The 17,287-nt window shown below is 32.3% G+C and overlaps 1 protein-coding gene across 2 annotated transcripts in view; it reads left to right on the forward strand.

The window, feature by feature from the left end:
• Stoml2 (stomatin like 2) overlaps window positions 1-17,287 on the forward strand; it is a 140,582-nt gene that overhangs the window by 23,757 nt on the left and 99,538 nt on the right. For both annotated transcript variants that reach the window (XM_035368843.2, XM_085823434.1), the window contains exons 2-3: window positions 1,139-1,276; window positions 6,837-6,965. In XM_035368843.2, the coding sequence (XP_035224734.1) occupies window positions 1,139-1,276; window positions 6,837-6,965 (267 nt within the window). The remainder of the gene's footprint in view (window positions 1-1,138; window positions 1,277-6,836; window positions 6,966-17,287) is intronic.

Below are 17,287 nucleotides of genomic sequence, written 5' to 3' on the forward strand. Positions count from 1 at the left end.
TAAAACATTTAAAAATGAAAAGTAGTTGAATACATTAACACGGGGAATAAATTAGATAATTATGAGTGATCATGAATGAATTTATATGAAAAAAGAAAATATAATGTGGTTGCTTGGAGCTCTTTCTATCACAAGCAAACCATAAATCATAATTGTTAGGACTGCTGGACATTTGAAGATGGTTTATGCTGGGAATTGATCAATAATTTTAGTCTCTTTACAATATGGGGTCAGTAATAATAAGGAAGTACTGATGTTACATGGTTATTAAAAAACTTATTATATAAGCTTTGATTCTTATTGTATAAACTTATATTTGAATTTATTGGTTGCCATAAGGCAAAGCACATAAGGACAAAGCACATGATGTCTGGATTTTCTATCAAGATTATTTAGTATTACTGGGGTTCCTTGTTGATGAGTATTAAAATCAGTACTCTAGAGTTAAGATTTTTAATAACATTTTGTTAACATGCCTTTGCCAAAAGCTTTTGTTTCTTGTATTTTATTTAGAATCAGTCAGCGTAATTCTTGATTTATAGCATTATAGGTTGTATTCAAATTATTATAATTAGGTAAGAAAGTTTGAACTGAAAGTGAAATAATAAAGGAAAAAGGGTACATTTGTGTTATCTGCCCAGCACTCCCACAAAGTTGCCAAATTGTTGACAACTACTTTTTCACCAATTTAATGCATGGAAAACAGTAGCCATTTTATGAGAATGGTGGCACACTGAAAATTACATAATACAGCCATGATTTAATGAAATAAAAAATGCAAGAAATGTCCATAATGGAAGAGTAAAAATTACATAAAACATTCCTAATAAAAAATTGCTAATTTATATCATACCTTCTTCCTTTAATTCCTCATATTCTCCATTTCTAGACTTAGCAAAGAATAGGCAAGGTGGGGAATTATTAAAATTTATTTCATTTATTTTTTGGGCCAGTGGACTGGCTATTAGATCATTCTGAGAATATTAAATGTTCAGATTTCTGACTTGATTTCTGACTTGTACTACTTTTTCTATAACTGTTATGTGAAGAAGCAAGATTTGATGGTAATCTTTTAAATAAAATTTGTATCTTATTAAACAAATGCTAGTTTTATTTAATCAAATTTTGATTTTTTTAGCACATATTTTTCTATGATGAAATTGCTACACAGGTGTTGCAGAAAGGATTAGTTTGTAATTTTTCTGTGATGTCAAATAAGAAGCAGCCTGAATCCAGATCACTATCACATAACCAAGCAAAGAAACTGTTACATTTTGTAAGTAATCTTTTGGAAATTTAAATTTATGAAATAGAGGGTCAGTCAAAAAGTTAGTCGTACTGCTTAAGAAATCAAAACAGGGTAGAAATTTTATAACTTTATTTGCATCTTGAAGTTCCATTCAAAATCTTCTTTTCAACATAATTACCCTCATTATTTAAGCATTTGTTGAGGCATGGTACAAGTTTTTTTATGCCTTCTGCAACGAAATCCCGTCCAGTGCCCCAATAACCATTCTTGGGTTTTAGCTTTCATCTCGTCATCTGGGTGGTATCGTTGCTTTGAAAGTTCTGCTTTCATGGGACCAAAACCATGGAAGTCGCATAGTGCAAGGTCTGGACTATAAGGATGGTGATCCCACACTTCCCATTTGAACTTTTTCAGAAGGTCGCACATTTGTTTTGCTGCATGCGGTCTTGCATTGCCATGCAGGAGCACACTGCCTTTTGACAGTTTACCTGACCGTCGATTTTTAAGTGATTGTCACAATCCTTTTAGTGTTTCACAATAAGAAGGTGTATTAATTGTGGGAGCCTTTTTCATGAACTCTGTGTGCACCAAACCTTCTCTGTCGAAAAACAGTGTTGGCATGACCTTTTCTGTAGATGGAGCAGTTTGATAGTTTTTTCTGGAGTCAGGGAAGTGGAATGTTTCCATTCGAGGGAGCTGCATCTCATTTCATGTGAGAAGTGGGGAATCGAAGACTTATCTCCAGTCACAATGTTGTCCCAAAACTCATTTCCTTCCTTTTGGTAATGTTGTAGAAATTTCAACACTCTTTTAAAACGCTTTTTCGTATGTTCCTCCGTCAGTAAATGAGGCACCGATTGAGCACATACTTTATGAAATTGAAGCTGATTGACAGTTTTATGCACTCATCCATGAGAAATATCCAGTTCATTAGAGATTTCATCTATTATGTATCTGTTTGCAAGAATGCATTCATTCACATGAGCAGCAATTTCAGAATTTGTGGCAGTTGATGGTCTTCCCTCATGTCAGTCTCGTCAATATCTGTACGTCTGTTCTCAAACATGTTGCACCACTTTGCGATAGCTTGACATGACTGCATTTTCACAATAAACTTGATGCAACTGCCAATAAATACCAGTTACAACTTTTCGTCCACAAAAAACAAATCACTGTACGCATTTTCAATTTAGACGCCACTTGTCCACTTGTAGCTGTCGAGACATGTTTATGACTGATTATCAGACAAACTAAAATATCTTTGTGAAAGTCGCTACGTCACATGATACAGCTAAATGTCTGAAGTGTTGCCAGACAGTTTCGTCAAAAATAACAATTGACAGAAAACTTAAGAGATGCAGCTAACTTTCTGACTGACCTATGTATGTTGGAATAATAAATTAATCTAATGACATTATACATTATGTACATGCATTATGTTTTTAATTATTATGCAGAATATTTATGTTCTAGTATTTCATCATAGGTTTTATTCCCAGTGGGTTTTTAGGCCCTTTTTTCATATGTAATGCAAATGTAAATTTGTTTCATATAGGTAATTTTTCAAGGCAACTTATCTGTCAACAAGTAATCAGTCCTTTGACTACATTGTGACTAATACTGAATCTGTATTTTATTATGCCATCCTGCTGCATAATTCATTCATGTTGTCATTTTATATGTTTTGAATCTGAATAATACAGTAGTCTGAAAAAATTCTGTAAACATATCAGAGTTTAGTAAGTTTTTAATTTTGATAAACAATGCATTTTTCAGGAAATTTTATTTGTTATAATAATTGTTATTGAGTTTCAGAATCGGAATTAAAAATTGATATTTGTCTAATAACTTGCTGTGTTCATTAGCAAGCACATTTCTAATTTTTTAATCTCTACAATTGATAAAATGTTACTTTTTTTTAATGTTGGTGTTCAGTAAAATTTCTCATTTGACAAGATATCAAAAATTTCATTCAAGTACAATATATGAAATTCCAGGCTCATCAAATTTTTCCATTTTAATTCCCTCTCCTTTACAAAATTAAGTAGTTTTATTATGATTATCATCATTGTGGATGCTTTTTTCTTTTATCCATTTTCTGATCTTACTTTTTAATCTGAATATTGGATATTGTTTAGCTGCATGTGAAAGAATACTGACAAGCAGCTGTAGAGGAAAGAAATTGAAATTGGAAGTCATTTCTGAAAGACTAAAAGCAGTTGAGAAATCTTTCTTATAAATCTGTTTTGGTTAAATTCTGAGAGAGAATTGAAAAGTTGCGTGTATTTTTTAAATATCTAATAATATAAATATTGAATGAGTATGAGATCGTACTCTGCACATATCTTTTACATCTAAGTAGATTGGATCTTTGGTGCCTTCATTATAAAGCCTATAGTAAGGAATGACTTAACAATTGATTCTGCATTGGTAGATTTCATGTTACTAATGATTTAACTTCGAAAACATTAGAAATAGTATGTACCGTTTCTATGTTTTCGTTTGGGGTCTTCTTTCCATTTATAAGTAATGAATGTTGGTTTTCATTTTCCAATTACTAATATTGCTTATTTTGCTCTTAGAAATTTTAATGCCGTGCATTTCACAATGTTTTTCAATTACGGAATAGGAATATTTCTCTTTGAAAAGTGCAAAAACTCATCCTTCATTCAGAGCTTACTTACATGCAATATTTTGAAAAAAAGGAAAAAAAAAAAAAAAAAAAAAAAAAAAGAATAAATTTAAAAGTAGCAGATAATATTTGTAATTTGAAATTAATAAACTTGCCAGAAATTTTTATTCCCAAACAGTTGCTTTTTTTTTTCTTTTTTTTTTTTTTCTAATTCTTATTGAAATCATTCTAAAAGTGTATGAATGTCCTCTGTAGGTTTCATATATCATTTGGGAAAAGGTGTTTGAAATTACTTCAATCCCATTAGTTCATAGATGGAATTCTTTTCCAATGAAGCAGATGTCTACATCTCATTGGAATGCCTATTTTAATGGTATTATTTTGTTAACTGATTAACTGATTTGCATTACTTCATTTGTGTAGGATGTTTTTCCTTCTCTGCCTTGGAAATTGCTGGACATTTTTTCATTGAAAATTTCAGTTCTTTCAGAAAACTCAGAAAATTCAGTTCAAATCTTGCAGTCTAAGAATTGTAAAAATCACAAAAAAGGTGTAAAATTTCTAAATTTAATTTATTGAAATTTTTTAAAAATGTATGTTTCCTACGATTGTAATAGTAATATGGAAATAAATTATTATTGCTAGAAGTAATTGTTTCATTGTCCCTTCATTTTCTTTACCAAACTCTATTCAGAGTTCAAAAGGATGACAGATATACATATTTATAGGTATTTAAAATTGAAATTAGGGTTAATTTCTTTAATAGAGTATTTTTAAATATTTAAAAACTAATGCTTGCATCTGATGTCCTACAAAAAATATTTTAATAAAATAAAACCCAATTTTTTTTTAGCAAGAGACAGTATTTAATAAAAAATTTTCATCCATGTATTATGTACCATAATTGACTACTGTATGAGGTTTATGCATGTTTCTAATTCTATATTCCACCTCTTTCAATTTGTTACATAATGTTTCATTTATTATTTTAAAATTTTTGTATTCAATAATAGACATGAAAAGTAATGATAATTATATTACTGGAATATCTTTTATTAAAATGTAATATGTACCCTTACAGAAACATTTGTTTAAATTATGTCACAATGCAATAAGATTTAAAAAATAAAAGTAATTGCTTTCTATTAATAAAAAAAGTTTGACAAAAATGCTTTGTTAATAAAAAGAAAAAGTATTGTGTATTTGATTCTGAAAGCAAGGAATAAGATTGAATAATGAGATGCATTTCCCAAGAGAACAGAAGAATGATCTTATTGATTTACATGAGCTATGCACAAGTCAGGTGATCTTTGAGGTGATCCACATTGCTTATATTAACTATGCATAAATCACATGATCTCTGAGGTCATCAGAACGTATCTCATTTACACTGATATATATACATAGAATATTTTCAGAAAATTTAAGCTAATCAAGGATTAAAAATTAATGACATTGTAGGCTTCTTGTCAAATATATATATGTAATATTTTGGCAGTCGGGCACATGAGTGAAGCTTTGCAATCCAAGAATGACACAGAAGTTAATTGTTTTGATTCCACATCTTTATTCAATTGAAAGGCATATCATCACTCTTTATTAAATAAATTAATTTCAATGCATCATAGCATTCTAACAAAGACAGGCAGAAGAGCAGAAGCACAGATCTTAGCAGCAAAGGGAGAAAGTGGTCTCTCTCTTTGACGCAAAATGGAGAGAGTTCTCTACTTATAGAAGTGGTTACGTAATAGGTTGGAATGTTCTCAAAAGTACTGGTCTAAGGGGATTATCCTGAAATTGCAGAAAGTTAATTAAAGGTTGCTTGTTTGCATAGAGCAAAGCCGTCCAATTTTTTATATTTTACATCTTCCTGCTAGGATTGCAACAATATTTATAGTAACATTTTTCGTTAATCTGATTGGCTGAAATTTATAGGCAATGCAGAAGTTTCAAGATGACATAATGCGGAATACGTGTTCAGATATTACGCAGTTTAGAGAAAGTTATTACTAGAAATAAGGCACCCAAATTAAAAATGAGCAATTAAGACTCATTTTAAATTGTAATTTTGCTTTGCTTTTTTTTTATTTTACATATTCCCCTTTAAAGAGAAAAAGGCTTGGCGACAGAAAAGCCTTTTTAGAAGAAAGCATTAAAATAGTAGCGAAACAAATGAAATACAATTAAAAAAAATAATTATAAAATTTTGATCTAAATGTTTTAAAATAACAAAATCTTGTAGACGTCATTTTTAAGAAGAAATGGAAATTAAAAATGATACTGAAATTTTGAGTCTGCAAGTTTATTTTTCTGTAAACCTACTGTAAAAAAGTCTTAATTTTTTCAATAAATAACAGTAAAAGTTCACAGTTCTTGGAATATTTTTTGCGTTGCATTTTTGTTCAAATAGCAGTGTAATTATCCACAGGAATATCACTTTTGGATTCATCAAAAATAGCAAATTGGCATTTGGTTGCGTCGATAGTGGCTATTGATTCCTGCGAATTTGTTGACATTGCGGCTTTAGCTCTTGTCTCCATTTTTAAAGCACCAATAATCAGTTTTCACAAAACTCGGATTTGAAGCACGACATTTCATAGCTGACGAAGAAAAGCAAAGCACAGGGAGATTCGCAGATGAATGACACTTGATGTTTTTGAACCCTGCTTTACGGTACTCTGAATTTAGAAAAATAAATCCAGAGGAGCTCTTTCCACGCAGAATAAATCCTACATTGATGCAGTTTAGAGAAAGTTATTACTAGAGATAAAGCACCCAAATTAAAAAGGAGTAATTAAGAGGCATTTTAAATTATAATTTTAATTTGCATTTTTTATCATACATGCATAAATCAATTTCATATTTAGATAAAATTGTTTTAGTGTATAGATTATATATTATGTTAAAACTCTTGCATATTTTAATGCTTGAATTAAAATTTATATTTGTATGTAGAATCCAAAGCATTTTGAAGTTGTGAGACATGCTCATTCAACTCCTTTCAATACTATCATTATGTTTGTACCTCAGCAAGAAGCTTGGATTGTGGAGCGTATGGGCAAATTCAATAGAATTTTACAGCCAGTAAGTAAACCTTGGTGAATAAGTTTTAATTTTTAAAGTTTTTGTTAAGCTTTTTTTTTATATATAATTTAATGTATTAAAATAATATATGTATATAAATTTACAAATAGTAGATGCTGCTGAAAGGACTTTCAAAACTAATGCTGTATATGTGTGTGCTACATTCCACTATATGTATATAAAACATGTAAATAGATTCATAAGAAAAGGAGAGGTTAAAAACTAGCTACAGCCGTAAAGAACATATGAACTTCATAATTCCTGATATTGCATGTAAAACAATGTCAAATCATCTAAATCAAATATATGCACGAATAAAATATGTGCACGAAAAAAACCTATCCATTATATATACAATAGAAAAGTTGTATGACAAAATCAAAAATTGTATGCGAAAAAAACCTATCCAATGTACATAAAACAGAAATATTGTACTTCTATACTTAACTTGAGATTCTTTACTGCATACGTAGAATGGTGATTTTTTGTACTAATCAGATTGTCATAGATGTATAATGCAGAAGAAAAAACTTGCAGATGTGTTTGTAGACAAGGCATGGTTTATTGTTGGAAAGTTTTGAGATTTCTCAATCATACATCATTTTGGGTGTGATAAACATCCCTCAGTTTTATATTGCTGTCTTTACACAATGGACAAATCAGAGTGGCAAATGACGCATGCTAGCAGAAAGCAAGGTGTGCATTTAACAGCAATATTTTAAAGAATATACAGTACAAAGTCCAAGATCTGGACTCGTTGGGATTTCACCGATTCCAGATTGGGATTTTTCCAGATATTAGGTCATCAGTTTAAAACTTGTAAGATGGTATGTAGAAATTATAAAATTAAAAATATGAAATTGTGATTTATGAAATAATGAAGCATTTATGATCTCATTAAAAATTTTTTTCAATGTAAATTGTTTAAATTGCTTTTCTTGTGCTAATATTTTCTCTTTAATTCTGTAGACAGACTTAATTTCTCATTCACTTACAAAGTTCTATTGTTAACAAAGAACACTTACAAAGTCCTAATTGCCGTGTCAAGAATTTGGAGTAACTTGTCAGTCGAAATTTATTCGTTTTCAGTAACTTCTCTGTCACTTTCTTCACTATTGGTAGCAGTATTTGTCAATCGAAATTTATTCATTTTCAGTAACTTCTCTGTTACTTTCTTCACTATCGGTAGCAGTATTTTCTGGATTTAAAACCATACTACTGATTTTACTGTCTGCTAATTTATTGATAATTGGGACATTGTCATCTCAATGAAAAACTTCTCTTATATTATCTTCATTTATTTCTGCTTCTCCACATTTCTTTAAAAAATTCATATATTGGAAAATTTAATCTTTGGTTTGCGATATCTGAAAACTTTCACATTCATGGCTATCATCTTCATTATCCTCACCATGAAATATGCTATTGGCTATAAATTATGCCAAGCAGTTCTTAAAGTATCTGGAGATACATTCTCCCACGATCTTATTCATTCCAATATCTATGGGCTGAATGATGGAGGCACAGTTTGGAGGAAAGCATAGTACAGATGCATTATCTTTCACTAAAATTTTAAGTGAAGTATGAGCCGAACTATTGTCTACAATCAGGACTATTTTTGTGTCATCAGGTAAACCAACTGAGGCCAATATGTACATCACATAGGTCTCGATAAACCAACCAAATTCTAACCGAGCCTCATTCCCAGAAAAGACCAATTTCATCAGCGGTGTAAATTTGTTCTGGAGGTAACTTTTAACTGTTAAGGAATTCATCTGTAAATAGTTTAGCAGCTTCAGTATCAGCTGAAGCTTTTTCACCTGAAATTCTTAATTGCCTTTTACCATGCCGATTTTTAAATTTTTTAATCAACTCGTCGAAGATGTGCACTCAGTTTTTAAGTTCATTTCTTAGTGAAATATTTTAGCGTGAGCCATTAGTATTTGACTCGTCAATGGCAAGTTCTCGCTGCGATGCTGTCTGACCCATTCAGTCATCACTATGCCATAATTTTCACTTTTAGCATAATGAATAATTTTTCTGTTATTCATTGTTAGTGGGGTATCAGAATCCACAAAAAATTCAAACAGTTCCATTTTCTGTTTTTTAATGTCATATACAGTTGACTTTCCAATGCCATACTCGTCTCATAATTTTGAGACGGGTAAACCTTTATCCATTTTTGCAGGAATTCCACTTTTTGTTTAATGGGCATCAAACTATGCTTTCACTTTGTAGATCATGTTGCAGCTCCAGAATTAGAAACTTTTTTTCAACATACTCGAAAGTTGAAACCTTAATTTTCATAAAATTACTGTAATAAAAACAGCCTGCAAAAAATGATTAAGCTGGATCAAATCAAAAAGTTAAGGAATAGCGCAATCTGCTATATTGATAGAAATTCCTTGGAACCGGAAAAGCATAATTTTAGCCTAGCTTAATAGCATCTGCTATACATTATTGGCTATGTAGCATGAAATTGGTGACAAAAGGCAAGTTGTTTCGCTAAATTTTGTCTTGCTTCTATCGTGCACTGAGACGATTAAGCCTGATTGTATTTATTATACTTGTGCCTATCTCTTGCACATGCTTAATGTTTATCTGAGTCCTGAATTAATAAATTCCCACATATACTTAAAAGGCTTATCAAGGGCCGGTGCTAGATATCTTACTGTCTGTGGCAGTCTCAGGGGGTTGTTAAATTGTGCTGCCAAGCACCTCCTTAACACTAGAATGGTGGTAAGGGGTCATTTTCCCCCCTTCAATGAGAGTACTGAAATAGCAATGATAAAACAATTTTAAATGCCATACATTGGCACAAATATGTACTTTATATGTATTTCATAATTTATATTTAATATCGCATGGTAATTTATTGACTTTTTAAAATACTGTAAATGTATCGAATACATGGCGATCAATTGGATCGTACTACAATTACTCAAATAACTAACTAAATTTGATGTAAGAATTGATTTCAAATAAATGATTTCACAAATTAAAACTAATGTTAACTAAAATAAAACACAATTTATATAATAATATTTTTATGTGCTTACTCGGAGGATGATTCACTCTTTAAATCTAGAAATGAGAAATGTTCTTTGATGTTTCAGTTATATCATTGTATGTGTAGCTGAATGGAATATGTAAAGCATTTTGTTTCAATTATATTTAATGTTTAAAATATTAGAGATTATACATACATTATAAGAATTAATGCAGTTGATACAAAAATAATTTTAAACAATTTTTCCAGTGCATTTTCGGCACACAACTTTGGATCAAGATGCACAATATTCTTGAGATTTGTTTCCATTGCATCTCTGTACTTGACACTTTTTCTCTTTATATCCATTTCCTTTTCATGTGTTTTTTTTTCTGAAGATTCAGGAAGGATCTTTGGGAGCTTTGAAACCATATGTACACTGCTAAAAAAAAATGAGACAGTTCTATATCTCCCGTTCTACTGGGCCGATTGACAAAATTCAAATTTCATTCTTCATGTCTCAAAAGCGCGACTTAGGATGTATATTAGATTTATATATAGCACTATTCTAACATGGGTATTTTGACACAAAATCTGACTTTTTCTGAAATAACATACCGATTTTTTTTACATATTTCGATTCTACAACTAAAATTGCGCCTAAATATGAAATTTTGTAAAATTTGAAGTGAAATTTACAGAGAAATTCACAAATTTATGTGGGGATTTTAAACGATGAACAAATTAATTAACAAAAGACATTTTAATTACACAAACGATTGTTACATAAATTTAACATTTAAGAGAATTAAACAAGTAATGATTCGTCAAAGTTCTTTTTGAACAGAAGCAGCGTCTCTGCTCCCACGTCAATCGTCTATCATCTCAAAACGGTAATTCCCCTAATTTTTGCTTGGCGCCTTCGGAGCTCGTAGAGAGAATGATGTCACAGCATCTGGTTTTCATCACAGCTCCAAGCGATCGGCACTACATTTATATTTGCACTATTTTTTCAGTTTTCGCCAAGAATAGTTCACTTGACGAACTTCTTAATATATGGCAACCTAGTTTCCTTTCCCGCGAGAGGGGAAAAAGTTACAATCGTTCCTTTTTTCCAAATAATATTCTTTATATTATATTTTTAATTATAACTTATTATTTTAAGTAATTTTTTCTTTTTCAAATTTCATTTTAATTGTTTAAGTTGCATGGTTTTTTTTCGAATAACTGTTTTAAAAATTTCTATTTACCTATTCAAACTGCGTAAATAAAGGTCCAGCGTTTATTTTTTTCAAATAGTTTTCTTTATATATATATTTTGTCAGTTATTATTTTAGATAATTTTTAAATTTTTATACTTTTATTTTAATTGTTTGTGTTGCATTGTCTCTTCAGATAATTGTTTTAAAATTTTCTATTTATTCCTTCGAACTGAGCATTTTAAATATATTTATTAATATAAATTTTCCAGAATTTAATTTTATTTATTTGAATTGCGTTTCTTTCGGAAGACTACTTTGTAACCCAGACTATGATGCGTTTGAAAACTGCATATAGTAAAAGAGAAAATACAGTAAAGCACAGTTAACATGCCTTTCAATGTCCCGTTCAGAAAAGATATATATAAATAAGAGAGATGTATAACCGACATTTTAACTTAGGATGACTTGCATACACTGCTTTAAACAGTTTTATCATTGTGCCCATTGCTTTACACAATTTTATCCTACATTTGGTTTCTTAAAATGTCATTCATATTTTAGTCAAATATTTTATTTTTGAAATCGCAAGAATCAAATATCATAAGATTAAAAGGTTTTAAATTTAAAAAAATAAAAATACTAAATTTTACGCAAAAATTTATTTTTTCTTCTCTTTTTCTTCAGGCATTCTACTTTATTCTTGCTCTTTTTCTTTAGGCATTCTGCAAGTATATTAAAAAGCATCCAACTTTTTGAAATATCTTGGTATTTCTGACAATCATTTTAAATAAAGTTATCTCCTTCCGTTTCATAAAGGCCCACAAACGGCCGAGCGGTAAAGTCGCTGAACACTAGTAGTTCACTCCGGGGTTTGAATCCCGGTAAACGGGCTGGTTGCATGGGCGTTTTTTGTGGATTTTCTAATGTATAACGTGTATGAAAGCTGGTTTCCCTTAGAAAGTTCTTCATGAAGGCATCCTTCTTTTTAGGCAGATAGTCCTGCTTTGCCATAACTTAATAATCCAATTCAATCAATTTCATCAGTATTTAGTCAGAGCCTTTATCAGTCTTTAGAGGCTAAACATTTTGAAGGAATGAGATGAAAGGAAAGACTGGTTTCATCAAGAGGTTTTGGTTTATTTACTAATTATGACAAAGCACACTAGAGCTATCTGCCTAAGGGGAGGGATGCCTTTGTGGAGGACTTTCCTAAGGGAAACTGGCTATCATACATGTTACACATGGGGAAAACCACAAAAATGCACATGCAGCCAGCCCGTTCGCAGGATTCGAACCTCAGACCGAACTACCAGTGTTCAGCGACTTTACCGCTCAGCCGCTGTTTCATCAGGAGGGGAAAAAAAAAAAAAACATTTTTAGGTGACATCCACATACATCACTGGATAAACTCTTGAATCTTCAAATAATTCGACTGAGAAAATCATGGGATTCTCCATTTATGATACGATATAATGTTCTATAACGTAATTTAAATTTATACAACCAAATTAGTCTAAAACCAGTAGCTCTTCACTTTAATCTGCAATGATATCGTTTTTGTCTTTTCTGTTAACACAAGTTCAATTGATGGTATTTGCTGGTGTACACGTCCAAGTGTTTTCTCTTTCAACGCCTAAATTCTTTAAAGTATCCTGAAAGTATATTCAAAAGCGTCCAACTTTTTGAAATATCTTGGTATGTCTGACAGCCAAATTTCCCTGCAAATTTTTGCTTACTTTTCTCACTAATTTTCTTCTTTTCCTCTACAGTTATTTTCAGTGCTCACACAAGAAAATTAAGATTTTTCGATTGCTAGACTTCCATAAATTTTGCATTCTTGTCAATTTTTTTTAAATATCAATTACATGAATTGCGTTTCAGCTGAAGACAGTTTTTCATTTTCTAGTCATATTAACTATAAATAAAGTTTAAAGCGAAGTCCAAAAAATAAATATTTTAATTAAAAGGTTTTTTCTAAATGACAAAGAAATAAAACAGTCCAGCAGGGTTTATTCTGTAACACCGAGTGACCCGTTTCTTATATCGACTGAAACAATCTAAAACACAAGAGAAAAATTAGCTTCTTAAACATTCTTTCTAAGAAAATTAATACAAAAGATTGTATATATATATATATTTTTAAAGCTGGGACTTGGACCAAACCATCAAACTTTTAAAGTTTAATTTACATGGTGGTTATAATAAAAGTTCCTATTTGAAATGGTCATAAAAGTAAAACTACCGCACCAAATGTTATCAAACTTGGGAATTGTGTAAAGGAGGTTATAGGAATTTATTTTCCACAGAAAAAAAAAAAAAAAAGAGTTAAAAAACTGACCACCAGGAAGAAAATGGCGCTGTGTACAATATTGTTAAATGAAATAAGACATGAAAACATCTGTTTAAAATGTGTTTAATAGTTTACGAAACGTGTTACAAAGCATGTTCAATGTAGCGTCCAGCATGTTCCGAAAGCAAGTTAAATCCTGTTACTGCATTCTCAACAGCAGCTCTTAGCATATCGGGAGGAATGTTATGGACTTGTCAGTGTATCACATTTTTCATTTCTGCCAAACTGTTTAGATTATCACCATAAACAGTGCTTTTGAGATAGCCTCATAGCCAAAAGTCACAGAGGTTGAGGTCTGGTGGGAAGAGGAGAAATGTCGGCCTATAAGACGTTCATTCGTGAAATGTTGCCTAAGTAGCTGTGAGGTACACGTGAGGTGAGGCCCAACCCTGCATAAAAATCGTAGTATCTAAAATGCCACGTTACTGCAGTTCATGTATCATGAAACATTTTAACACTGACTCTTAAGTGAGCTGCAATCACAGTGGTCCAGCTGTCGACTGCTCTTCAGAGAAATATGGTTCAGTTATAAAACTAGCTGTCATTCGACACCAAATGGTGTGGAATGACTGCTATGCAATGGAATGCAGTAGGAGAATGCAATGCCACTCGATAGATAACATGAGGGATTTCTTTGGCCCAAATCGGTTAAAAGCGTTTTGAATCAGTATCTTCATGTTTTAGGGCCGAATTCAGGCTTCAACAATTACAAATTAGCGATCTGTAAGAAAACGATTTCCAGATTGTATGCACTTGTGATCTCACATTTTCTAATCGCTAATTTGTGGTTTTCACGGATGAATTTCTCACTTACACGGATAACGCACTCGACTTTTATCGAATTTGACGCCTTTAAATGGTAATTTGCTTATTTCAAAGTTTCTTAAGGGTATACAAAATATTAAACCTGTGTAACAAAAGGTTAAGTTAGATTCCCACCCATATTTTGTTTAACAATATTGCATACAGCGCCATTTCCCCCCTGGTTGTGAGGTTTTAAACTTTCATTTTTTCACAGAAAATAAATTCCCATGACCTCCTTTACACAATTATCAAGTTTGATACGAGGGTTGGAACTTTAATAGTGGCAACACAGCTGAAAAAACGCTACACAACAAAACCAAAGAATATCGCATATACTACATGTTAACTACATACCTACCTTACCTCTCAGCAAAAAGACTCGTCCTCCCTACGTCACACGCATGTGGAGTGACGCGAAGAACGTATCCTTGTATTAGCTCGTGGTCTAAAGTAAGTGTTGCCAGGATGTTTTCAAAACTAGAACAACGATGTTGGATAAAAATTGAATGTGCCATAGGTCGTACAGCACAAGAGTGTCATCAAGGGCTTTAAGATGCTTCCGGAAAATCTGCGTTGCCTTACAGAACCGTAGCAAGATGGGTGAAAGCATTCAATGAAGGACGCCAAAACGTGGCAGACATGCTGGGGCCAGGTCGTCCGAGTGTCAGCGATGCAGACGTGCAAGCTGTTGCTAATGGACAGTGATCGCCGCCAAATGATTTGTCAGCTGGCCGGACAAACAGGATTAGTGCATACGACTGTGCTGCACATTTTGAAGGAATGCCTGTCCATGAGAAAAATTGCTTCACGATGGGTTCCACGTCAATTGACGGAAATGCAGAAATGGCTACGATACGATGCTGCCCGAACCCACCTGGAGCGCTATGTGCGCGAAGGAGATGCTTTTTTACGCCGTATCATTACGCTGGATGAGACTTGGCCCCGATCGTACCAGCCAGAACTGAAACTCCAATCAAACGAATGGCATCATCACGACGTTTGAAATTTTGTCAGAACCCCAGTAATGTGAAAGTTATGGTGATTCTCGTGTATGACTGTGATGGATGTACGATGTCATCCTAACGCATACCGTTTCTCCACAACAGACCGTCACTGTGCAGTATTACTGCTCATTTTTGGAGCACAATCTCCGACCAGCTTTGCGAACAAAACGGCCACACTTTCTGCAGAACGCTCCTCTAATTTTGCATGACGATGCTCGGCTGCATGCAGCGTAAGCTGTGACTAATTTGTTCAAGTGATGGGGCTGGGAAGTGCTTTACCATCCACCATACTCCCCAGATCTAAGCCCTTGTGACTATGACTTAATTCCTAAGATGAAGGAACCAGTTCATGGCAATCGCGTCCAAACTGTTCCTGAGATTCTTGCGGCAGTAGACCGGTCCATTCAAACTATCAACAAAACAGGCGCTGCTACAGGTATTCTGCGACTTCCACATCGTTGGAAACGGGTTGTATACAATGCTGGCGACTATATTGAAGGACTGTAAAACATGGTGACATGAATCACTTTTGTATTCCTTGTAAATAAATAGTTGCCACTATTAAAGTTCCAGCCCTCGTAACATTTTATACAGTAGTTCTCTTTTTATGACCGTTTCAATGTGGAACTTTAATTATAACCATTCTGTATATTATTAAATTTTAATTTGAAGCTATGCGTTATGTATACCATGCGTAAATTTTTCGCTTTTATGGAAAAATAAAGAATCGAAGCAAATATACTTAAGATAACGGACCAAAACTGAAAAAAAATTCCCCTCCCTCTGAAAATAAAATATTGAAACTTCAACCTTGAATTTATTGGGTTATTGAAATATTTAATTTGACCTTATCTTCTAAGTCCTAGTTCCGACAACAATTCTGTCAAAAATTCCGAATTACTTAAGCTGATGTAAAAGATTTAGTATATATTCACTGTATGTTAATAAAGTAATCAGAGTGTAATAAAAATAGATTATAGAACTTGTGCAGTCAGACAAAAAGTTGCATCAGCATAACATGTAATGGAAGAGAAGGCTTGTAGAGATCTGTTTTTGACATGCCTCTAAAAGTAGATGTCATGCTCCTTTTGTCCGTTTAATGTCAAAAAACTTTCCTTTGAGAGGCAACTTTAATTTTTGGGAAAAGACGAATAAATCACAAGAAGAAAAATTTGAAGAACATGCAGGACGATTGAGTACACATACTTATTTTCGGAACACAAGCGGTTCTCTGACTGGTTATTGAATAATGAAAAGATGCATTGTCATGCAATACAAAACATTTGGAATACATTTTTTGACTGAAAACGTAAGATTAAAAGTCATCTGCTTAAATTCGCAGCCATTTACAAGTCAACTACTTGGGCAATTGCAGAATCGTTTTGATCCTGAACTTGTAACACAAACCTAATATCACTGGATTTAAACACTTCTTAAATCTTCTTAGAACGCTCTTTCTTTAGCTCATTTTCCAAGAATATTAAATGAATACAATTATTGGAAAAGAAATTGAATATTCATTTGGACTAGGCTTGGTAGTTTACTAATGAGTTAACAAAACTAAAATTCTGCTTTTTGTGTCTAAGAATACAACAATATTTTAAATATTTACAAATAAAATATTAAATTGGAGATTTAATTGGAGCCTCACCAGTTGCCTAGCATTTGAATATTGCTAAATACTAATTGTTTGTTGCGAAGTCTAACCCAGGCTGCATGGTTGGTTTTCGTAGTTTTCTAGGTTCTTTTTACAAAGGTTGTCTATGAAAGAATCTTATTCAAACAGTTCCCATGTTCTTTCTATCTTGAAATAACCAACTAACCTAGTTTTAGCGCGATTTCCAAGTGAAGTTACTAGCAAAACCCGAATACTTATTAAAAATCATGTAGCTTGCCAATCGGGAGTAACATGAAAGATACAAGGCCAATAATTGAAACGCTGTTACGGTAAGCTGTTTCTAAACTTAAATGGT

Source organism: Stegodyphus dumicola, chromosome 9, assembly GCF_044657685.1.
Source record: "Stegodyphus dumicola isolate Sdum_Otavi_A_Nest chromosome 9, ASM4465768v1".
In the NCBI taxonomy this organism is placed as follows: Eukaryota; Metazoa; Arthropoda; class Arachnida; order Araneae; family Eresidae; genus Stegodyphus; species Stegodyphus dumicola.